Source organism: Echiichthys vipera (genome assembly GCF_963691815.1).
Source record: "Echiichthys vipera genome assembly, chromosome: 13".
In the NCBI taxonomy this organism is placed as follows: domain Eukaryota; kingdom Metazoa; phylum Chordata; class Actinopteri; order Perciformes; family Trachinidae; genus Echiichthys; species Echiichthys vipera.
In genome coordinates this window covers 19,281,140-19,304,023 of record NC_139838.1, presented here as the reverse complement: position 1 = coordinate 19,304,023, position 22,884 = coordinate 19,281,140, and the positions used below count along the sequence as shown (strand labels likewise).

The following is a 22,884-nucleotide window of genomic DNA, read 5'->3' as shown; positions in this document are numbered from 1 at the left end:
TGCTGCTCTTCTTCCTAACTGACTCGATGATGAGGATGATGAGCTTCACTTTTTGAGGAAGTGAGGATGGAACAATGACAGTTGTTGGTGTTATTTTGCTGGTTTTATTTTTGGTGCATTTCTTCTGTTGAAATTAGGAACAGATAACTTCAGCTGCTGTGCATAGACTTTTTATATCTGTATCCTGCAGGTGACTGTCAAACTGTGTACCGATTGTGTTTGTTTTTTTCATATCTTCTGTTTGTTTGTGAACGCCCCATGCTTTTTTAAAGTAAGTCTTATAAAAGGAAAAAAAAAGTGGACAATTAATGGCATTCAATCACAATGTGTGTTTTATTTTATCACTAAATCGGAACAACCTGGAATAACTTTTATAGTGATGGAAAATTGCTGCAAACACACACACACACACACACACACACACACACATACATATAAACTTTTATGTCTCTCTCCTGCAGAAGGCAGAGTCCAGAAACAGCAGAGGAAGCATCGACAGAGAGGACGGCACACTACAAGCACCGGTCAGTCACACTCTCTCTCTCTCTCTCACTGTGTGTGTGTGTGTGTGTGTGTGTGTGTGTGTGTGTGTGTGTGTGTGTGTGTGTGTGTGTGTGTGTGTGTGTGTGTGTGTGTGTGTGTGTGTGTGTGTGTGTGTGTGTGTGTGTGTGTGTGTGTGTGTGTGTGTGTGTGTGTGTGTGTGTGTGTGTGTGTGTGTGTGCTTGCGTATGGCGTTGACCCTTATATTGAAAAAGATTTTTTAACCCCCTCCATTCACGGATGGAGAGAACAGTGCTAAGGTAAATAGTGTAATTGCTAAAAAAGAGAGGGAACAAGGGATAGAAAAAGGGGAAAAGAGGAGAAAAGTAGCCAATCATAGCAAAGAGAGTAGTATAAGGAATGTAATGGTGCAAGAGGGAAGCAATACGGAGGCTGGGAAAAAGAGAGAAAGTATTTCTGTCTGTGTGCCAGAGAGGGTACTGCCTACACACCAACCACATGACCACAGAGGGCTCATGGGAACTTTAAACCTAGAAACACTGCACAGTCAGTCCATTTCATTGTAAATGTGTGGTAAACTATCTTAAAGCTACTCTTGTCATTGACCTTCATCTCTACCTTGCATCAACTGTGGCTGAATAGTGATATTACTGGTGGGAATATCTCAACTTTCTTTTGTTTGAGCTTGTGAAATGTATTACATTAACTTTTAAGCACATAATATTATCTCCTAACTTTTTGTAGGAGATAAAGTTTGTCTCCTTTAATGATTAAAGACAACTAAAAGTTAAATTTGTGTGTGTGTGTTTGTCTGTGTGCAGGGTGGAAGCCAACATATCTACCAGCCTGTAGGGAAACCAGGTGAGAAAACGAGCATACAGACAAACTCAAATAAAAGAAGTGATTACACACTATAAGACAACACTGTTAAAATATGTAATGCCCTGCCTTCAAGTAAAAGTATAGAAGTATTATCAACAAAAAGTACTTAAAGTATCAAAAGTAAAACTTGTACAAAACTGCCCTTTTCAGAATCGTACTATAATGCTCTGTTTTTTCCAGAACATGTGGCTCCTCCTAAGAAACCGCCACGCCCTGGAGCTCCTTGTCACCTAGGCAACCTGGCCAGTCTCTGCCCCGTGGACAGCTACAACGAGGGGGTCAAGGTATTTATGCACACGTCGAACCCGACGACACATCGGAGCTACAAACAATGAATTAATTCAGCTCATGTTGGTGAATTCCTTCAGCCTCTTTTTTATTCTGGCACATTGTTTTCGACTTGACTTCAACACTATTTGGCATTTTTGCTGATGGGTTGCATGCTGTGCCATGCCTTGCCTGTGGTTGGCTTTTGCCTAATGTGCTGTCCTTCTTCTCTCCCCCTTTACTCCTCCTCCCTCTCTCTCTTAACATCCATGCATTTGTTTCCCTTTAACACTCTGCCACCTTCTTATTCCTTATCCTGCTTCTCTGACTCTGCATCCATCTTCCCACCAATCAATCTGTCAAACCTTGACCCCTCTCATCACGACCTGCTGCACCCCCCCAACCCCCTTCAATCTCCTCCCTGTCAAACCCCCATCCACCCAAACCACACCCCCCTCCCATCTCCTCAACCTCCCCGTAGCCGTGGAGGGTAAGCTGATCTTTGTGTTTGTCTGTCGTCACTGTAGAGTTAGTGACATTGTTATCGTTAGTAGAAGAGCTTTGCGAAGCTTTCTTAATTGTACTTATTTTTCTTTACCAGAGGCAGAACAAAATAACACTGTTGGCATGACAACACATTTGAGTTCATTTTTTATCACGAGGACAGTATGTGTGACAAAATAATCCCATCTGGGGCTTAAATGAAACGTAAATAAATTAATATTACTGCACTTTCAGTTCCCTCATCTCCAAGTCAGTGGGTTTTCTGATTTTTTTTTACTACAGAGTTATCACGGATATAACATTTCATCACGTCAAACACGGATCAGTTTAACTTTACAGTTCAGATTATTTTGTCTCCAGTAAAACATTGTGCGCTTGTTCCACTGAGTGTTGTGAAAGATATCTCTGGTAAAGAAAAATATGTATCAAAATGTAAAAATCATCATGGTGATTTTCTTCTATCAGTAGAAGCACTGTAAACTGATCTCTGTACGTCTTCCATTGCATCCTTAGATGATAATATAGTTAAACGAAGTAGTTGAATGTAGTTCCAATCATTAACTGGTCATATAAATGTATTTGTGATCTTCACAGGAGAAGCTGTGTGGAACATGTTTGTCTTTAACATTATACGGAAACCTTTTCTCATTCACAAGCCAACATTTAATTGTAGCTTACAGTGTTTTTTAATTTTAAATCCATCCCTCCCCTGAGGCCTTTCCTCAGCACTCTTTCTCATTAACGGGTTGGCCTCGCAAATCACTTCAGCCACTCGTTAATTATGTCCCCACATTAAAGGCTGCAGCAGCTTTAACAAAATCAAATCAGCTGGTCAGTTTTGTGAACATTAATGAAACCTGCATTAAGTTTGATTTTTTGACCACAAAGACAAAAACAAACTCTGATGTGTGTCAACATCTTATCCGTTTGTTAAAGATGCATGTTACAAAAAATACCCTAAACATTCAGCAGGTATACAGAACTTCACATCACATCATCAAAATCATTTGATTTCGCATAAAAACTGTTGCTTAATGCAGGTTGAACTTTTGCCACTAGAAAACTGACCCTGTCTGTCCGGCCATCACACTCTACTAACAACTGTACAAACTCTTCTGTCATAGTGGAAAGGTCTAGGTATCTAGTGTGTAGGTAGAACTGCATGTAGACAGAAATAACAATCTGAGGGCTCATGTGTGTCTGTGAAAGTTAGTGTGTAGATCTAGTCAAATACTGCCCCCCAGTGTTGTATCTGTCTAACTACAGTCACATATGTGGACCCTGCTAGCAGAATGTCTTTAACAATTTAAATTTAACTTGTAATAACATTTCTGAAAGGAAAAAATGTAATTGAAAAAGTGTAAAGTTTCATTTTTTAGTGGCTCATTGACACGCTCATACGTAACTCTTTGGTCCAGTTGCAGCCTCAAGAGATCAGCCCGCCCCCCACCGCCAACTTGGATCGTTCCAACGACAAAGTGTACGAGAACGTAACAGGATTGGTTAAAGCTGTGATTGAGATGTCCAACAGGATTCAGCCTGCGGCCCCAGAGGAGTACGTCCCGATGGTCAAGGTAGGATCAATATATTATATTTAGCATATTTAATGCTACAGTTCTTTCTGTCTGTTATTTTAAAGTGTTTAGACGTTAAACATACATCATCATCAACAAATATAAAGGTGAATATTACGTACTATTATGAAGACTGACTGGAAACGTGTGTGTTTGTGTGTGTAGGAGGTGGGTCTGGCGCTGAGGACTCTGCTAGCGACAGTGGACGAGACACTTCCTGCGTTGCCAGCCAGCACACACAGAGAGGTAAACACATACACACATAGGTAAAAACACAGAATGTTAGAATGGAGGTTGATTATGTAAAAGTGTGACCACTGAGAAAAAGGTGCCTCAGAGTAAAATTTTAATAGTTGAAAATATACGATCCCATCGTCATATTTGTTTTTTGTCTTCTGGCGTCTCGCACCAGACGTGGAGCAAACCGGACCGGACCAGAGATAGATTACCTACTTTTTATAGTATTTATTGCAACAATTCAGATGTGATGATAAGGGCTTCAAGACCCTTGAAATGTTTGATTTAGGAGCCTTGAAAATGCTTGAAAAGTCCTTGAAAAGTGGCATTTTTTCCACTGAAATTCACTATTATATTCAGATGTTAGTTTAGCTTTTTTATTTTTTTATCCATGCTGTCATGATATGCACGTTTGCATGTTTGCTGCTATAAAACAACTAAAAAGAAGGGTACAGTATCAGTGTTTAAATAAATTTTAATCTTTGACATTTTGTTTGTGTTTTCACAGATCGAGATGGCTCAGAAGTTGTTGAATTCAGATCTGGCCGAGTTGATAGCGAAGATGAAACTGGCTCAACAGTACGTCATGACGAGGTCGGTACAAATACCTCAAATGTGTTTTACTGATAATGATTTACTGCTTATTTCACAGTAACGGTGACACTCGTTTTTTTCTGTCTTCTGGACAGTTTACAAAAGGATTACAAGAAACAGATGCTAATGGCAGCTCACGCCCTCGCCGTCGACGCTAAGAACATGCTGGATGTCATCGACCAATCACGACTCAAGATGATCCGCTCGCACTAGTTTCTGTTGCTGTGGAGACGCGAGAGCGCAGAAGCTCAATCACAAAGAGAACATTGGATATCAGTGATGGACTGACAGATGAATAAATGAACTGAAGGACAACAGACATGACCCACTGAAACAATCAGCCCCCTCGTCGCCTACAAACATTCATCGTTCTCTCTGGCGACAGTCATGTTCTGGTCAATATTGTGTTGTTTTGTACTTTTGTTGCTTTATTTGCTTTTGTATCCAGAGAAAAACGCTCCTATCCTGCATCACGTATCCTCGAAGATGAGGCTTTAAAAAAAAGAAAAAAAAAGTCATCCATTACTGCTTTTTAATCTTTGAAGAAAGTGAATCAGACAAAGGATTTAGAGGTTCGCTTGAAGGACTGCAGAGAGACTTTGGCGAATGGACGCACCGAGATCTGCCACATGAACACAACTAACACGCTCCACATGTGCAGGATGTAACAACTGGAACTGAAGAGCCAGGATGAGGAGGATAATGAAGTTTATATGATAATGTTGCTGTTTAAACATGCTTTTATATCATTATTAATTATGATTATTTCCGCCTTGACTCTCACAGTACGTCCCTATGTTCAGTCTTGGAAATTCAGTGGGCAAAAATAATTGATTCACAGCTGCTCATGAATGTCATAATTTCATCTCTTTTTTCCCCATCTTCTTCTCTCTCGATCTCTTTATCTCAGGCATCAAGAGCTTGCATAACAATGAAATATGAAAGCTGTATTTTAAAGAACAAATGAAATGTCACAGGCCACTTTTTTAAGTTAACTTGCATAGTAAATATACAAAGAAGCTATATTTTTAACACAGTTCTGAGGCATGAGTTGTCAGTGAATAAGGGAGAGGGATGAACGGGGGAGTAAAGGCTGGAGGCCGTTTTTTGAGCTACAGTGGAGTTCCTAATTATACTTTACAGTGTGTCACCCTGTGCCAAACACACTGCAATTGACATTTCACTCAAAGGCTTTGTTTACTGAGTATTCCAACATTTTGGAACGAAACAAAAGTTTTACACAAATGTAACACTCACGGTTTCTTTATTGCTTGTTTTGCATATTGAAGCCAAACTGTGTAGTAGCATCAGTCATATTGTGGGTTTCTTCTATTTGTCTTCTCACAAATCAACAATATGCAGTGCACGCTTTCAGATACGCCCTCGTCAGATTTACCTTTAGTCTAGTCGAACCAGGAATTGGATTTTCAGGGTCATTGAAAGACTTTTTTTCGGACAAATATTCTGTTAAATATCTAGAGTAGAATTCAACATTCATGTCCAACATGATTTGCTCTTTCCCCCCCTCCATGAGTCCGTCTGTCTTTCTACCTCTCTCCACTGGAGTTATTTATACCTTTATCCCCGCTCTCTTTTTCTGCTCCGTCACCCCAGTAGTTCTACTTTTTCCTCCCTGTTATCACCCCTCCCTCCAGCCTCCTCTTCGTCTCCTCCCTCTCTGATTCTCTCTCCATTCCACTGTTCCCTCTCCCCTGAGGTGAGCGGTATTCTCAGGAAGGAGTCACATGTACAGTTGCTAAACCAAGCAAATAAAACACTGTTATCATTAAGAAATACTGCTAGTTTCTGTCTGTTTCCTTGTCTGTTACTCTTGATTACCTGCAGCTGTGGACACTTGATTAATTGATTGATTGATTGATTGATTGGCAGACAGAAAGACAATACTTTCTTCTTCCAGAAAAATGTGCATACAGCATATTAAGTCGATTCTGTTCACTGCTTTCCCCTAATGGCACCATAAGAAGTCAGGGAAACCACCCTCAGCACGATTTCCACCTGCAGCTCAGGATCCATGTACAGCAGTTCACTAATAGATTTGCATTCTGCGTCTGTTAACGCTGCTTTCAAGTTTATGGTAGGGCGATTAGTAAAAAGCATCATGAATAGGCTATTTATTCCGTATTGATCTAACAGTACCACTTTTTTCACCTGTTTTTTCATTAATTTATCGCTCAAACAATAATTTCCCTCGGGATAAATAAAGCTTCTTGAATCTTGAATCTTGAAACGTGTAGATGAGGGGCGACCATGTGCTGCTTACATCAGAGTTGTGTGAGCATTTTGAACACGTTAAGCACTAATTTCAATGCACACAGAAACGAGCAAATGGCACATCTAGCGTTCCTCTATCCTCTTGGTGCTGTAACAATGAAAAGTTCCCACTGTGGGACTAATAAAGGATCTTGGTAAATCTTAGGGAAACTTGACTCGATAGGCTGTAGGAGCATATTATTAGAGTCAGCACTGCAATAACATATTTTACCTCGGTTTATCTATTATCATTTACGTTAAAATAAAAGAAAAAAGAAAACATGTTTCCGCCCGGTTTCGAACCGGGGACCTTTCGCGTGTGAGGCGAACGTGATAACCACTACACTACGGAAACTTGTGCTTACACTACGCCGCCGGAAGCCTTTTTGAAAACAGTGCAAGTACAATGTTGCTAGTGACGTCAATACTTTCTACGGAACAAGTACGGTTAAATAACGATATCCCTTTGAACGTTTAAAGTCATGAATGATTTATTCTTATATATGATTAGTCTGAAATGTGTTTAATTCTGCACATATTATATGCACAGTGGAGAATTAAATTTAGAGCATTAACTAGTTAATACTTGATTTAGTCTGAAATACGACCGGGAGACCGGAAATAGTGGAGCTCTTATCTTTTCCCATTCATTCTCAATGGTAGTGCTTATCATACGGCTGTCATATATTTTTGGCCACAAGTGGGATTTTGGTAGCGCTGTTTCCCCCTGTGGGTAAAAGTAAGGTTGTTTTTTTAAGACGGAGCCGCGTCAACAGAAAGTACAGTCAGTGCACGCAGTTTTATCACAAACAGTCTAACTAATCAAACGTACTGTTTGTTGTTTGATCTTAAATTGTCTCAAAAGGAAAGTAAGAAGGCAGATGCATTGTTCGGCAGTGTGGAAAATGACACTACTGACGTACATACACACTTAAACGTTTGTTTGGAAGATATTCCTAATTGATTGGTTCCTATGGTGACATGTCTTGCTCAGTTATTCACTTCTTTAGGGGTCGGGCACCGTTGACCAAAGGAGAGACCCCCAGCTCAGTTTTAACTTCGTTTACACAGACAAAAAGTGAAAGTAACATTGGCAATGTTTTAGGTTTAGTAGGAACATTTGATTAAAAAAAAAAAACATCTAGTTTAACCATTTGTGACTCGCATGTTCCAATAAAGCAAAGCACTGTAGCATAAGTTGTGTACAAATTTAATTCTAAAATTAAACTTTTGCCAACAAAATAAAAAAATATATAAACCTGAATGAAATTCTCCAGTATAATGTTCAGTCATATCAATTTTTGCCTAATTTACATTCAGCAATTCATTTTAGTCTTACCTGGCTGACATTTTGTCCAGCCTCTTTTACAAACTCTCCAATTACACTTAAATAAAAATAAAAATACTCTTATCCACCTTCTTAAACTTACTTGTCCCTTAAATATTATAAATTGTGTGAAGATACTAGTGTCATGGCAGTGCCACACCTATACTCTAGCAGTTGTTTTAAACGTTGGTCTCCATGTGTGAGCAACATCGCTGCTCTTTCACATTCGTTTGTTTTTTAAAATACAGTTTGCTGCTGGCATTAAACCCTAGAAAACTTACTCAACTGATGGTGGACATCCACATTAGTTCATAAAGTGTTGCAATAACCTATTAAATGTGCCTGAGTCCAAACAGTTAAATCTGATGCTGCTGTAACATTAAAAATGTTTTCGTAGTGACAGGTGATGTATGTAACTGAGGTCATTATGTGGAACACAAAACGAGCAAGACAAGGCAGCAGCTGTTTTTGTACTTTTGTTTTTATTACAAAAACATTTTAATCAAAGAGACCGAAGCCCATGTCATCGTCGGACTCCTCAGACTCTTCCTTCTTCTCCTCTTTCTTCTCCTCCTCCTTGGCTGTAGGGGTAAACAAGAAAGGATATTGTTAGCCAAGTCAAAAAGATGCTGGGTGCTACTTTTAATAGCCAACGATCTCAAAGCTGATTTGACCATTTAAAAACATGTGGCCAAAAGTGGGATTGGCTTTTACAGAGTACTTTGGTAGTTCAGGTGTGATGCTTGAGCATTTTTAATTAAAAAAAAAAAAACGATTTTCTCCTAACTGAGAAAAGACAAGTGCAGGTGTGCCCAGTTCCAGTCCCAGAGGGTCACTGTCCTGCTTGTATAAGGTTTCTCTCTACTCTAAACCTGATTCCAACCATTTCAAACCCATGACGAACTTCAGCAGCTTGATAACGAGCTCATCACGTTAGAACCAGGTGTGTTAGAGCAGAGAGAAACCTAAAACATGCAGGACAGTGACCCTCTAGGACACGAATTGGGCACTCCAGGAGTCGAGCATGGGGCTGTTATTATATTCACATCATTACGTATATCCTATTTTGGTGTTTAATTAACATTTATGGAGCATTTGAATGTTAAGCCCATCTGAAAGTTGCCTTCCAATTTAAACCACTGTCTGTTCGGTTACCTGGGGCATCACCAGTAGCAGCTCCTGCAGCAGCAGGGGCTCCAGCTGGAGCTCCACCTCCGGCGCCGACGTTGCAGATCAGGCTGCCGATGTCGATGCTGGACAGAGCCTTCAAAATGACAACATTCCCAGGTCAGAGTCAGTTCATCAACATGTTGAGGCTTGTTGTGGTTAGTGATGCACATACAACTTAAAAAAGGCACAACACTATTGTTCTTATGGAGAGCAAACTCTTCTGTGATCCACATCTGTGCTGATAAACTGAGCAAACCCTGGTACAATTGTGATACACGTGAACCGTACCACAGAACAGCCACAATTTTTTACAATCAGGAGTTCCGATTTTTTGCAGCAAGTTTAATTATTGTACATAATTCCTAATTGATTTCTGTAGAGGCTAAAATAATTACTCTAAAAGACAAGAACCCAAACATAACTTCTTGTCCATAAAAAGTATCTGGTAGTATCCACCTGCAAAATGAAGCAATGCAATGCTCACTCCCATTCCATAATGGCTCAAACTCAGGTGGACAAATGCAAATCCTACTGGTTCGAACCCTGGATGTACATCATACAATGTGTGTTTTCCCCTTACCTTGGCAAACAGACTTGGCCAGAAGGGCTCCACGGTGACTCCGGCAGCCTTGATCAGAGCATTCAGCTTGTCCTCCTGCAGAAACATAAAACAGCAGTTAGGAAATCGACTCCATCCTTCACATCCATCACATCCACCCGTTTTAGCCATAAACCTAGCCTATGTTCTTTAAGGAAACATGATAGTTATATTGCTCATTGCAAAATTACTACTGCTGTTGATTCATCATGTATTAACTTTCCATTAAACCTTGGACTCTTAAGATAGGATAATATAACATACAACATGCTAACGTTAGCAATGTTGTGGAGCATCCACGTGCACCAAAACTACCGGGATGACACGTGAAAGCTTACTGTGGCGCTGTGATAAATGAAACAAAGCAGACAGACTCTAAAAGTGGTAACAGTCAGTAAACCGCCACACAGTCGACGCTGATACATCTGAAGATTGAAGCATGGTGCACTGAGGAGATTCACTAGCTTAGCATTAGCTAGCACCTGTCATTTGAGTATCCGGCGTATGTAGAAGTTAACCTGCAAAAGTTGGTAGGATCCATTTCAGACTCAAGGGAATTAACAACACGTACAGCCACATGTTGTTGGGATAACTCGAGGAGGTCCCGACTTAGATAAGGGCTGTCCTGATGGGCCTAACGTTAGCAACCACCATGCCGCCATTTTTGTCCGGTAGATGTGACTGTTTGACATCCGAGCAGCTTAACTCGGATTTTAAAAAGGCATTTACTATACCACTTTGGTCAGTATATTTCTTACCACCAGCTTACTCGTTCAGGGCTTTCACCACTAACGCAATACCTCCGAGGGTGCACTTATGTTACAGTAATGACGGCGCTGAGCCGGGACACTTACGGTGACGGTGACTTCATCGTCGTGGAGGATCAGAGCAGAGTAAATGCAGGCGAGCTCGGAGACAGAGGCCATTGTAGATGTTAGAGTTTATGTTTGTCGCGGTGGATGCCTAAATTTGACGGTGCTAGTCGCCGGATTGTGGGCCTTAGCTTCTGGTGAAGAACCGAGCACCTTAGGCACGTTAACTTCCTGTAACGGGAAAGGGAAGAGAGAGGGCGGGAGCTGAGTATATATACTCTGCGTCAGCGCTGCGTGACTCTGACGTCAGCACGCACACTAAGTGACGACGGACGTAGTATAGATTGAAAAAGTGAGCGCACATTGATATCGTTGATGTACTGTCTCTTGATGAATTACTTTCTGTGGTCCTGTTTGTGACTATTGTTGTCATTATTTGTTTGTGTTTATATTGGTGTACGTTTTTCGTTTTGAATGTGTCTTTTAAAGGTCGAGTCTATTCTATTTGATGCTTTTAATGTTAAATTATTTCTGCACTTTTAAGGGATTGTACTGTACATTTCGTTGTACTGGTACACTGGCAATAAAGACAATTCTATTCTATTCTAAATTGGTGTTTTTGTCATATATATATATTATATACTTATTGATTAATGTACTTATATCTAATTATTTTCCTTGAGATCATCTCTCCAAAGCCAACCACCGCACAGCCTTTATGCATTTTCTATTTCCCTTTAAATAACTAAACAGAACAGATGAGTTTTAAGTTGAGTACTAGTTAGTTGTGCCAAAGAAGATCTGAATATGTACAGTCACTTTTCCAACACTGCTATTCTAGTTTTTCATTTTTTTAAATACATTTTCAGAAATTTTGAAAATAAAAATTTCACTTGAATGCTGTAGGGCAAAATGTGTAAATAACCCTGGAGTTTATTTTTTTATGTATTATTATTTCAGGCTGTAAAACACAAAAAGTGACTTTAAAACGGGTACGATGACTTCTATGGGCACTGTACATATGGAGCTCTCTATCCAACCTCTAGTGGAAGTTATTTACCATATGTTAAGAAAAACCTCCAGTATTGGTCTATAATTGTGCTTTGTTTAGTTCCTAATGCTATTATCACTCAAAACCGAAACTGTAAGTAAATGTACATAAGAAACGTCTAGTGTTTTTAAATCCAATGCAAACAATTTTATTTAATGACAAACAAACATAACAAGTGAAACCATTTCAACAAATTTGCTGGCAAATCTCTCCTGTCCTGATTTGCAGAAAACCTGTGCTTGATCTTTGTGCACAGACCTAATATATCCATTTATCTTCCTATTTAAAAAAACAACAAACAAATAAGAAAATAAAAACATAAAAACATTTAAACTATGGCAGAAAAATCCAAATGTAGTAATACTTTCCCCGAGTCTTACCATTTACTGTTTCCCTCACAATGTCAGTGTTATTTAAAAACATCAGACGGACCGTTTATGGTGAACATACAAAGCTCAGAATTTAAAGAATCATTCTTACATTTGGCACTGCCATATCATCTTGGCCCTGATATGTAAAAAATACTCGAGCAGGTAAAACCACAAAACTAGGGTGGATGGAAAGAACAGTACGGCTTTCAGTGGCTCCCTACTGTGTTATAATGTTGTAAAACTAAAGATCATTTAATGTGTGGACAGAGCAGGAGACTCATACAGTATCAACTCAACAGATTCTGAAACTGCCAAGCTTAAGATACAATTAATGCCCTTCACCATGGCAACAAATCAGAATCTGCTACTGCGTTACTATTAGTTATCATAAATGGGTTGAAACATGTTGGCTTTGTCTACATGATCATTTGAGATATGTAAAAAACAAAACAAATGTCTACACATATATACTTTCTAAGAGGCACATTTTAAACCTGCTTCACACGGAGTATTATTTAAAAATAATTAGCCCAATTTTATATCATTTCTAGAAAAGCAGGTATTTTAAAATGGGACTCCCACCCAGTGTAATAAATCATACTTAACTTGTGCAGCTTAGCACAAGCGAGCCAGTATTTGCAGACATGCAAAGCTGGAAAATTAAGAGTTTAAAAAAGGGCCTCCAGTGATATTAACAGTATTAAGCTATTCCAGTAGAAAAGAATGGGACTGGTTTTGTGGAATGACACGATATTTAAAAAACGGGAAGCGCAGAAGTCATGGCTGAGAAGGCCTGGAAGTTGCCACCGATATCTACTTTAGGAGGGTCACTATAGTCATCAGTGTACTCTTTCATACCAAAGCTAAACAGTGTCTGACCTGTGATTATGGTCATAGTCGTGAGCAGGGTGCTGCCATTCACGCAAATCAGAAACACCTTTTTTACCCACAAGTTGTTGCATGGGTTTGTAAAGGGTTAGAAATGGGTTTATCTTATTGACCTTCCTGTCCCGTCACACAATGCAGAACAAAACAAAAGAAGGCTCTCCAGACTGCAGAAGCCAGATAAGCAGATGTTAACCTTTCAACACTTTGCACTATAGGACGGACTGATAAAGTCAAAAACCACAAGCATGTTGATGCACTCGGTCCATTTAAAACTAACTGACCGGAAACCACATTTTTTTTCCAGGTGCCTCTGGACCGTTAAACCAGCTCAATTGATACCAAATGGCCAAAAGCAATCGGTGGATACCAGTGGACTGAAGACAAAACCCGCAGATACCAGATCATGGAAGCCAATGACCCGTCTTTCACTAGTCCTTGTGAGTCTTTCCTTTGGGTTCTTCATCGTAAGAAACTCCATATTCATTTACCCTCGTTTTGTCCACTGGGTATAGCCTGGGGAAGAGGAGAGAGAGACAGTTTGAGGTCAGAAAACTGTTGGATGTGTTTTGCTGGTGACTTAGGAATCTGTGTGGCGTGTGTGTTTGTGTGTGTACCATCTCTGGTAGAGGTAAATGAGAAACACCACATCGTCTCTGAAACAGGCCAGTCTGTGGGACGTTGGCATGGTGATGATGAAGGCAAACACATCATCGATGAAGGTGTTGAATGCCTGGCAAAAATCAACCAATATTATTATTATTATTATTATTATTATTATTATTATTAATTAAAAAAGAGTTAATCACTATTAAGGACATTCTGTGACAGTGACTTCATTTGAAAATATTAAACGTAATAGTATTAATATAACAGCAAATCTCTAGATTTAGACATTGATTCATGAAAACATGCTAATCAGCATTAAGAGAATAACTAACCAACTGGAAGTGTGTTCTCACCTTGTACATAAAGGCTTTCCAGGGCAAGTGGGCCACAGATTTCAGCTGAAATGAAGCATAAGTCAGTGAGAAAATCAAAACAAATGCAAATCAGTGGTGCAAACCAAAGCACACTTTTCTATCACATCTGGAGCTGTTAAAGGATGGATTTTTAGACGTCTAGCAGCACTGTGGAATTATTTAGAGCAGTTTTTTTCTTCCCTTAGAGGTGAGACATTATAATATATATTTTTTTTGTCCAGTAGTTTTTTAAATGCTATTAAAAAGTAAAAACACTCTGGCACGTACATTAACCGTGATGAACTGACCTTGTAGTTAACAAACAGTTGAGGAAGCATGAAGAGGAAGCCAAAGGCATACACACCTGGAATCATCGAGAAATTGTTAAAAAGCATTCTCTTTTTTTTAATCAAATAATGAAATGAATGGTACAATGAGGTAATCATCTTGTATTTCTAATACTATCCATAGTGTTCAGAGTCAAATAAGCTTACCATTGACCAAACTGTTGATCAACCATGAGTACCAACTAAAACAGGGGCAGAGAAACAAAGGAAGGTTATCAGGTAAATACTGGTGAGACTATACATTTTATTAAAAAAATTAAAAATGTGCATGCACATACATACAAAGATCCTTACCTCTTATATCGTAAATATATTAGAGCATACACAGCCCCCCCGATACACAACGGGTATAGGAGGTATGAGAGATACTTCATGGCCTACAGAGAAACACAAGGAAAAGTCCAGTCCAGTCACAAAAGCGCAGTATGTGGTATGATTTATTATGTTAAATAGCCTCTGCACATGTCAGTGTGTGAACTAATAGTGTCTTACCAGAGTATCGTACTCTTCTGTTCTCCTCTCCGATTCATCCAGTTTCCCAAACTGTTCCCCAGAAAAAAGAAAAACACACACAAATGAACTCTTAGTACACACATTCCCATTGTAACATTTCCACCAATCATTTGTCCATCTGCACACAATCACACACACGTACCAGGAATGTTGGTTTAGCTCCTTTCCAGAACACCTGGATCTTAAATGCCTTCTTCACTTTCCACACCTGCAGCAAAACAAACATACATAATGTCATGCATTAATCAACAAGAATCCACGTACATGTTTCTACTCAGTTTTGATTGCATGCAGGTGTATATTTTGTCTGCGTGAGCTTACTTCAATGATAGAACCGACACCAGCAGGTATGAGGACTAGCAGGCTGGTCTGCTCGTCGAACAAATAGAGGAAAATCACTATAGTGCTGAAACATCGCCACAGCACTGGAAAACAAAACAAAGGTTATACACACAGTAACTTATATTGATGTTGTATTATTTGATTCAGGGTTTTTTTTAAAACAGTTAAAGCTATTCTTACCTTTCTGGTATTTTTCCACTTTTCTTTTGTTATCTAATGAGCGTATTGCACACTAAAATGTAAACGAAAGCCACCAGTGTTGAAACTCATCAATATTCAGTTCTCATTTATTTCTGATAAAAGTCTGAACAATAATTTTATTCGGTCCGAAGTAGGAGGTTGCATTTTGACAGGCATTACTGTGCACTTTGCCTAGTTGGAGGTCCGAAACTTTGGACTTCCCATGGAACCTAAAAGCAGTATCTCTCTCTCTAAACGCTCGTGTCAGGGGAGGAGCGAGCGTCAGAGGTCAGGCAGGGGGAAGAGGGTGGGACTTTGGAGGGAAAAATGCCAGAATGGTAAGAATTGCTTTAATCCAGCAAATGATACATGCATTCCTGCAAAGTTCCAAAATGTTGATGCATCTGGAGGGGTCTACTCATATTTTCTACTATAAAAAAAATCCATAGATTAAGTTGCCTAACAGTGCCAGATCTGTGGACAAACACAGTTCCAGTGCAGGGGAAAGCTCTGGCCAAGTAATTAGAAGTATAGTCTTCTTGCTTATAGTGCTGAGGGTGAAATATTGCTAAATAGCATATTGCAGATGGCTCAATGTTGCCAATTACCTGACAGCAAACACTAAGAGCATCAACATGCTGTTGCTGTTTTTGTTGCTGAGTAGAGGGAAGCAGAGCGCAACATCTGGCCTCCCAGCAGTCCAGAATGACGGAGTCATATTATACAACGACACACAGCTGACGCCTGATTTCTTGTAGATTCACTTCACATTTTTCCCCAAGGACTTACCGGCAGATACAGTGCAGCAATACTCTTTCCATTCAGTCAGAACGAATTTAGAGTTTGCAGCTGAATCTCTGGATCTTTTTCAACTTTCTCATCTGTTTTGCATTTGTTTCCTGTCTAAAATACTGTGTTTTTAATGAGAGATAATCAAAGTTATCTACCTGCTTTGCTGGACATTCCCACCATGCTTTTCTTCTCCTTCCAGAAGCTGATGTCGTTCTTGAATGCCAGGAAGTCAAAGAGGAGCTGAAATAGCAACAGACATAAACATACAGTACATTTCTCAAGCTACAGTTTTTTAAAGACAAGACGTCGAGAAGTATATGTCAAATGCTTCTTTTTATGCTCATGTTATGTTAAAGATGAAAGGGAAAAGTGTGTAAACATTTGCTACTAATAATACTGTATTTGGTGGTTATATATGAAATATATTAAGATATAGAATTTAGGGTTGCATGAACCCTTAGTTTGTCCTGTCATGCTGATTTTATGTGCGGGTTAGAAAGAAAATCCAATGTGTCCAATCGTGAATGTATTCACATGCTATTATGTCAAGGAAATGTAAACTGGAGAATAATGCAATGCTAAGAATTTTGATTTATACTGTACTCTGTTTCTTATTCTGTTCTAGTGCGTGATGGTGAGGGGCTCTGTGGTGAAGACTTACATGGAAGGCAGCTACGAAGAAAGTCAGACCCAGGAAGTACAGGTTGGTATCCACAAAGATTCCTTTAATCTCATCAGCATCTTTTTCTGTGAAACCTGCAAAACATACAGGGAGACCGACAAATATACATGGTATTAAAGCACAATGCTTCTAGTGTGTGCGCGTGCGTGTGTGTGCGCGTGCGTGTGTGTGTGTGTGTGTGTTTTAACAGACCGAACTGCTGCAGAGAGAAAACAGCGTCTTGCATGTGGATCCAGAACCGTAGCCTCCCCAGAGAGATAGAGTCATAGGAGATGGTCAGAGGGAGCTCCATGGAGGTACTGTTGATCTCCTATGCAGAGTCAATATTTATTTAATATTTACATTTAGATCTGTAATGTTCTCCAAATGCCTGTAAACTATTATCCTTTATACTTTTACTATACTTCTGAGTATGGTTCGTCATACCATATAATAATCGGATTATAGCACACTGTAAGCAAGTTTTTGCATTTTCCATTAAACAAGTTTCCCTTAGAAAATGTCATAACAGAATAAAATAGGGCTTTTGAAAATCTGCCTTTGACAGGTACAGTTTGTCATGTACAGTGTATTTTATAATATTTATTTAGATGTAAAAGCTTACCACTAGGTCCTTGACTCGATTGCTGAGCTCATCAACAAACAGCAGAGGTCGATAAATCATCTTCTTACCATTTTGGAATCTGAAACACAGAAAAACAAAATATCCTTTGACGTCTTTTGGATGCGTGCGTGCATGTGCGTGTATCTGTGTGTGTGAATGTGTGTGACGTATTTTGGATGTGTGTGTGTGTGTGTGTGTGTAAGTGTGTGACGTCTTTTAGGTGTGTGCGTGCATGTGCGTGTATGTGTGTGACGTCTTTTGGATGTGTGTGTGTATGTGTGTGACGTCTTTTGGATGCGTGACGGTATGTATTCCTGTATCTGTCTTACACTCTGAGGTATCTGTGGACATCACTAGGCAGGGATTCTCTGTCGAACAGGAAGTGGTCGCTGACAATGTTGAGTGTCAGGCGAGTGCGCCAGTGGGAAACTGGGTGATCAGCTATGGAAGTGGGACCAGCTCCTCCCCCTCCCTTAAGTTTACCGTCCTGCAGTTTCTTCTGCTGAGCTCCTTCTTTCTGACCCTGTGTTATCACAAAGATGAAGAAATATTACTCTCAAATGATACGCCTGGTTAGTAACTCCACTCTTCGGTTTCTTTAATGATAAGATACAGATACTTCATGTTCTGCAGTTGAGCTCCTTGGATAGTACAAAATTGACGTGATCACCTGTGACTAAAAATAACTAATGATATGAACTATCCATAAATCATACAACACAAATCCTCCAATTGACTGCAATATAAAAAAAGAGAATATAATATAAAAATAATGACTATGATCATTGACAAAATAAAAGCCAGTATTTTTAACAGTCCATTTTTCCATGGGAGGTATATAATATCTCTCCATGCCTTTGAACACCCTTTAATCAAAAAATATGAACAGTTCAGCACCTGTGTTTGATCTTCTCCGGATATCAAAGAGATTTCAGGCAGTTTAGGGACCATGTATGTGGTGAGCTGAGCCACCAAGTGGACCTGGTGTACGTCCTGCCACGGAGTGACGCCAGCTTGATGGACAAATATAAGCGCATATAATGTTCCATTGTTGCGGGTCTTCTTAGGGATGGAGACATTTACTACCCTGGAGGAGAAAGAGAGAAAGAGCATGAAAAGAAAGAGGGTGTTTTTGATTTGCGTTTACTGAATATCAGAACATTGCTTATGTGTGAGTATGCATCCGAGTCCCACCAACCTCTCAAACTTGCTGTTAACATCAAATGTTTCTTCTTTGTGGATTAAAGTATGTCCTCCCTCTGCATTGGGCCGCACTGAAGTGTAGATACTCAACTGAACACACACACAATATTACAGGTATTATTAAATGTCAGTTTATCAGTTTAAAAAATATTTGTCTAAAAAATTTGGGGCATTTACAAAAGATTGGGGGCACTTAAAAAAAAAAACATCCATCAATGCAATTACGTATCAGTAACAGCACTGTTTGTGCAAGTGTGTGCTAGAGATGGAAAGGGGAAATTAAAATGAATTGAACAAAAATAAAATGATGGCGTAATGTGGGACTAAACTGGTAAATATAAATGAATGAAATAAATTTTGCCCATACATTACATTTTTCAGGGGAATTCTGAGATTTTCTACATTTTTGCGCTTTGACTCCCTTCAGTTCTGACACTGTTACATGTATAAAGCATACTACTGTAAACAATTGCACAGTTGTGTGCAGTTATCTGTTGACAGGACTAGCTCTGTTGAGTCCAAGACAAATTTCCCTATGGGCACAATCAAACATCCATCTATCTGGAATCAAAAGTAAGCACTGAGCTGAACCATCCATCTTTCAATATTCCTGACCTGTAGTTTGGGGTTCCCTGCCAGGAAGGATGTGATACAGTTTTCACCTTTGGGGCTGTCGCACGGTTTAGTGTACACTATACCGTACATCACCCAGCAGGTGTGGAGCACGTACACCACAAACACTCCCACGATCAGGGTGGTGAAAGATGTTTTCAGGAACATGATGCTAGTCTCGTCGTCTCGTTACGTCGTCTCCCTCGGCTAGCTGAGGAGTAGGGCCATATGTCTGCAGAGGAGGAGTCATAGATACATGGTTAGTGTTTAGGATGAAGCTTTTCCAAAAAAAAATAAGAAATCCATGCTGACTGTATGATATGAAAGATAGTTGGTAGAGGCCTCTCCTCTTGACTCTGGCTAGTTAATAACAACTTGTCACGTAAACTTTATTTATGGAGCACATTTGATAAATGACATAATGAAACTATGTCTGGACCGGATTCTCCCGACAGGAGTGAAAACTTATGCTAAAATAACTGATGTTACAAGGTTTTGGAGCCTGGCTGCAAGAATTTTCACTCACTCAACCACAAAAGGCCTGAGAGGATGAGCATTGATGTTAAAGGGTCTTGAGTCTGCCTGTCAGTCTGTCTGTCTGTCTGTCTATCCGGTCAAGACAGATGTCTGTCTTCCATAGAGCTGGGTCTGTTCGATGTTCCTGCCTGTTTAAAGGAAGGTGTTCGTTGCCACTGTGTGCACAAGATTGCTATTATTATAGATATTGCAACTTGTTGCTGCTTATGGAGGAATTGTTGGATCTCTGTAGATTATAAATAAGTCATAGTGTGGTCTCGACCTACTGTATATGTAAAGTGCCTTGATATAACTTCTGTGCGAGTTGGCACTGTAAATAAAATCGAATTGAATTAAACAAACAAAATAGTGCAAGTTAAAAAATAGTGATAAACATTGTGATGTGGAAACAGCCTGAAATTTGAATGCTTTAAAAAAAAACGTTTAACAAAAATGCATTGTGGCGTGAAACAACCTTCAACATTTGCCAGAACTTGCTCGTCCAGTTTGTGTCATATGATAGTACACAGACAGCCTCACATCTAGACACAACAATAGATTTAAAAGATACATTCAAATGATATTCAAATAGATTTTAGCAGCTTTCATTCAAAGTCAGACCTGTGTGGACATTTTAACCAGCTATTTGCAGAGTTGTCAGACTTGTATCGTCCAATGTATTTGCCTGCGGTTAAAGTAAATAGCTGCCAGTCGAAAAGTTGCCGCTGCTGGTGGTAATTTTCCCATCATTTGATTGATTGTCTTTAGGCTGGGGGGGTTAAAATATGTATTTACTTCAGAGAGCTGTCAGAGTGCATATGGTTGCTTCTCTATGGGTTTGCTAGACACGTCCAAATGATTTCCTGATGTGTATTGAAATCTGCTGTCTATAACTTGTTCCCCCATGTTAAGGTTAATTGTTTTTCTCTCGTGTGTTAAACCTTACAGAGAAAGTTAAATTCAGACATTAACGTTAAACCTACCGGTGTTTAATGTTGCAGGCTGTCAGTGACAGACAGGAGGGCTATCCGTCCATGCACTATCACTTCACCAATCCTGCCGGGTAGTTAGACGCGACGACATCGTCTCTTCAAAACAATGCACCGTTTTTAGCTGAATACATCCGCTGTGTACTCGGCTGGTCTCTCCATCCAGGACACAAACGGCTCTGCCCTAAAACGCTGCTCGCTGTAAGCGTGAGGTGGATCTAAATTTCCGCCATTCGCTTCCTGGTTGGTTTTTCTTGGACGGGATTTGGGGTGGTGATAACGCGAGACTTTGCTTCACCGAGACACCGGAACGTTTGAAGAAAAGTTAAAGGATGGGTTTATTATTAATTCTTAACAATCCAAAATGTTCGGCAGATGAAATTTACACAATTATATATCCATTAAATTAAATCCATTTGGCTTAAACTGTTATATAGTTTTAAAGCTTCAGATGTTAAATCATATTTGACCACTATGGAAAACTTAAAACTCGAAAATTATAAATTGGCAAAAACTATTAGATTATTTAGGTTACATTATTTTAATAATACCTGTAGGTATTAATACTTTTCAGAAAATGTAAATTGCATGTTTTAGTTATGATTATGTGCCAAATGCATGTAAGTCTTGATCCATTAATGCAACAAATACATATGGGATTGTGTTTTGTTTGTGATAGCAGGCTGAGTCTTTAATGGGAGTCTTATGCATGAAAGTATCATTTGTGTGCATGGTCATCTCCCCTTTAAACGGGACCGTCGTGACTCGGATCCGAACCTCTGGCCGGGGAAAATTTATTCAACAACTACAACTGTTTTCTTCCATGTAACCTCAGGGCATGCCTGTAACATAATATCATAATAGATACACAATATATATGTCTTTGTGTGTAAAACAGTCATTTACCTGTAGGCATGTGTGTCTAAATCTACAAAAGTCACAGTGACACTTGATCAGTGACATTTCACCGGACTTTGTCCCTAACCTACTTTAATCACACGAGTGTGCTGAAGCAGCTGCCTGTGTGAAATCAGGCCACGCAAAATTATTTATACCAAAGCTGAAATGTTTAGCAAATAACCTTCAATTCTTAGCAGAAACAGATTCCACCCAGTCCGTTCTTTATAAATAAGAAATGCAGTGAACTGCTGGTTTCATACACAGAAGGTCCTATGATTTATTAGGAGGCTTTATCTTATTTGTTCTTTTGTGAATGAAGCCGCGTACTACTGTCCGCATATTTCTGGTATTAAAGCCAATGAAAGGAGAAGTTATTTAGCAAATATCATCTCTTCCCTAAGAGTCAAAACGGACTGCCGTGACCCGGATTCGAACCGGGGTTGCTGCGGCCACAACGCAGAGTACTAACCACTATACGATCACGGCTGGCCACCATGTCGCGTATACGTTACATCGCAGCACTGAGAATGTCTCCTATCCTTCCGAGTGAAAGACCTGTTCATTTTCAACAAAAACAGGTCATTAATCAATAATAAATATATTTAAATACAGGTTTATAAGTTGGTGTACTTAATTGTAAAACATTTTTTTTTTGTCCACTCCAAAGTTCAGAAAATAACTGTAAATATTCATATTAGTTTGAAATTAAATACAAAAGTTAAAAAAAACAACATATTTTAGTCCAGCGTGTCTTAAAATTCTCAAGCACTGTTTTTAAAATGCCTATTGTGGAGAAATAGTTGCATCTATGAAATGTTATCTCTTTTAGATTAGCATCTATTAGGAGGCTATTCTCCAATAACCATATCGTACAATGTTGGCCTACATTGTACAAAAATTAGTGTGGTGGTTGTCGTGACTTTATGAGTCATTCACAGTATTTCAGAAACGATTATACCATTAATCCTAGCTCATCCAGCTTTGGTTGTATAAGACCTTCCCTGTGACTGTGTCTCCTACACAAAGGCGAGGAAAGAGACGTGCTGCACATTTTGTTTGTTTCCCACATTGTTATTGTCCACATGCTGTTTCCCAGCTAACACCAACCCACATTGACCCAACAAAGCCCAGTCAACCAGATATAAACTGATCCACGGCCTGTTAATTATGGGACTGTGGGCTTATAATCATGCAAAAA

At 39.4% G+C, this 22,884-nt stretch overlaps 3 protein-coding genes across 3 annotated transcripts in view; 1 reads left to right on the top strand and 2 right to left on the bottom strand.

The window, feature by feature from the left end:
• Positions 1-6,297, top strand: part of ptk2aa (protein tyrosine kinase 2aa) — a 63,020-nt gene extending 56,723 nt beyond the window's left edge. Inside the window, exons 28-34 of the mRNA XM_083925801.1 lie at positions 462-524; positions 1,323-1,362; positions 1,564-1,667; positions 3,573-3,728; positions 3,894-3,974; positions 4,474-4,559; positions 4,655-6,297. Coding sequence (XP_083781927.1) covers positions 462-524; positions 1,323-1,362; positions 1,564-1,667; positions 3,573-3,728; positions 3,894-3,974; positions 4,474-4,559; positions 4,655-4,772 — 648 coding nt within the window. The 3' untranslated portion in view covers positions 4,773-6,297. The remainder of the gene's footprint in view (positions 1-461; positions 525-1,322; positions 1,363-1,563; positions 1,668-3,572; positions 3,729-3,893; positions 3,975-4,473; positions 4,560-4,654) is intronic.
• Positions 6,298-8,620: 2,323 nt separating this feature from the next.
• rplp1 (ribosomal protein lateral stalk subunit P1) lies at positions 8,621-10,973 on the bottom strand. Its single transcript, XM_083925270.1, has 4 exons — positions 10,780-10,973; positions 9,908-9,982; positions 9,313-9,421; positions 8,621-8,738 (listed from the first exon to the last, which is right to left on the bottom strand). The coding sequence occupies exons 1-4, from the start codon at positions 10,849-10,851 to the stop codon at positions 8,656-8,658; spliced, it is 339 nt and encodes a 112-aa protein (XP_083781396.1). The 5' UTR covers positions 10,852-10,973; the 3' UTR covers positions 8,621-8,655.
• A 1,018-nt stretch (positions 10,974-11,991) lies between these two features.
• Positions 11,992-21,023, bottom strand: clptm1l (CLPTM1 like). The gene is made up of 18 exons (XM_083926153.1): positions 20,781-21,023; positions 19,285-19,513; positions 18,665-18,759; positions 18,364-18,553; positions 17,796-17,989; positions 17,467-17,545; positions 17,055-17,172; positions 16,842-16,936; positions 16,336-16,420; positions 15,188-15,291; positions 15,009-15,074; positions 14,846-14,896; positions 14,648-14,730; positions 14,501-14,535; positions 14,315-14,370; positions 14,007-14,051; positions 13,662-13,777; positions 11,992-13,560 (listed from the first exon to the last, which is right to left on the bottom strand). Exons 2-18 carry the CDS (start codon positions 19,447-19,449, stop codon positions 13,476-13,478), a joined length of 1,662 nt encoding a protein of 553 aa, XP_083782279.1. The 5' UTR covers positions 19,450-19,513; positions 20,781-21,023; the 3' UTR covers positions 11,992-13,475.
• Between the last annotated feature and the right edge of the window lie 1,861 nt (positions 21,024-22,884).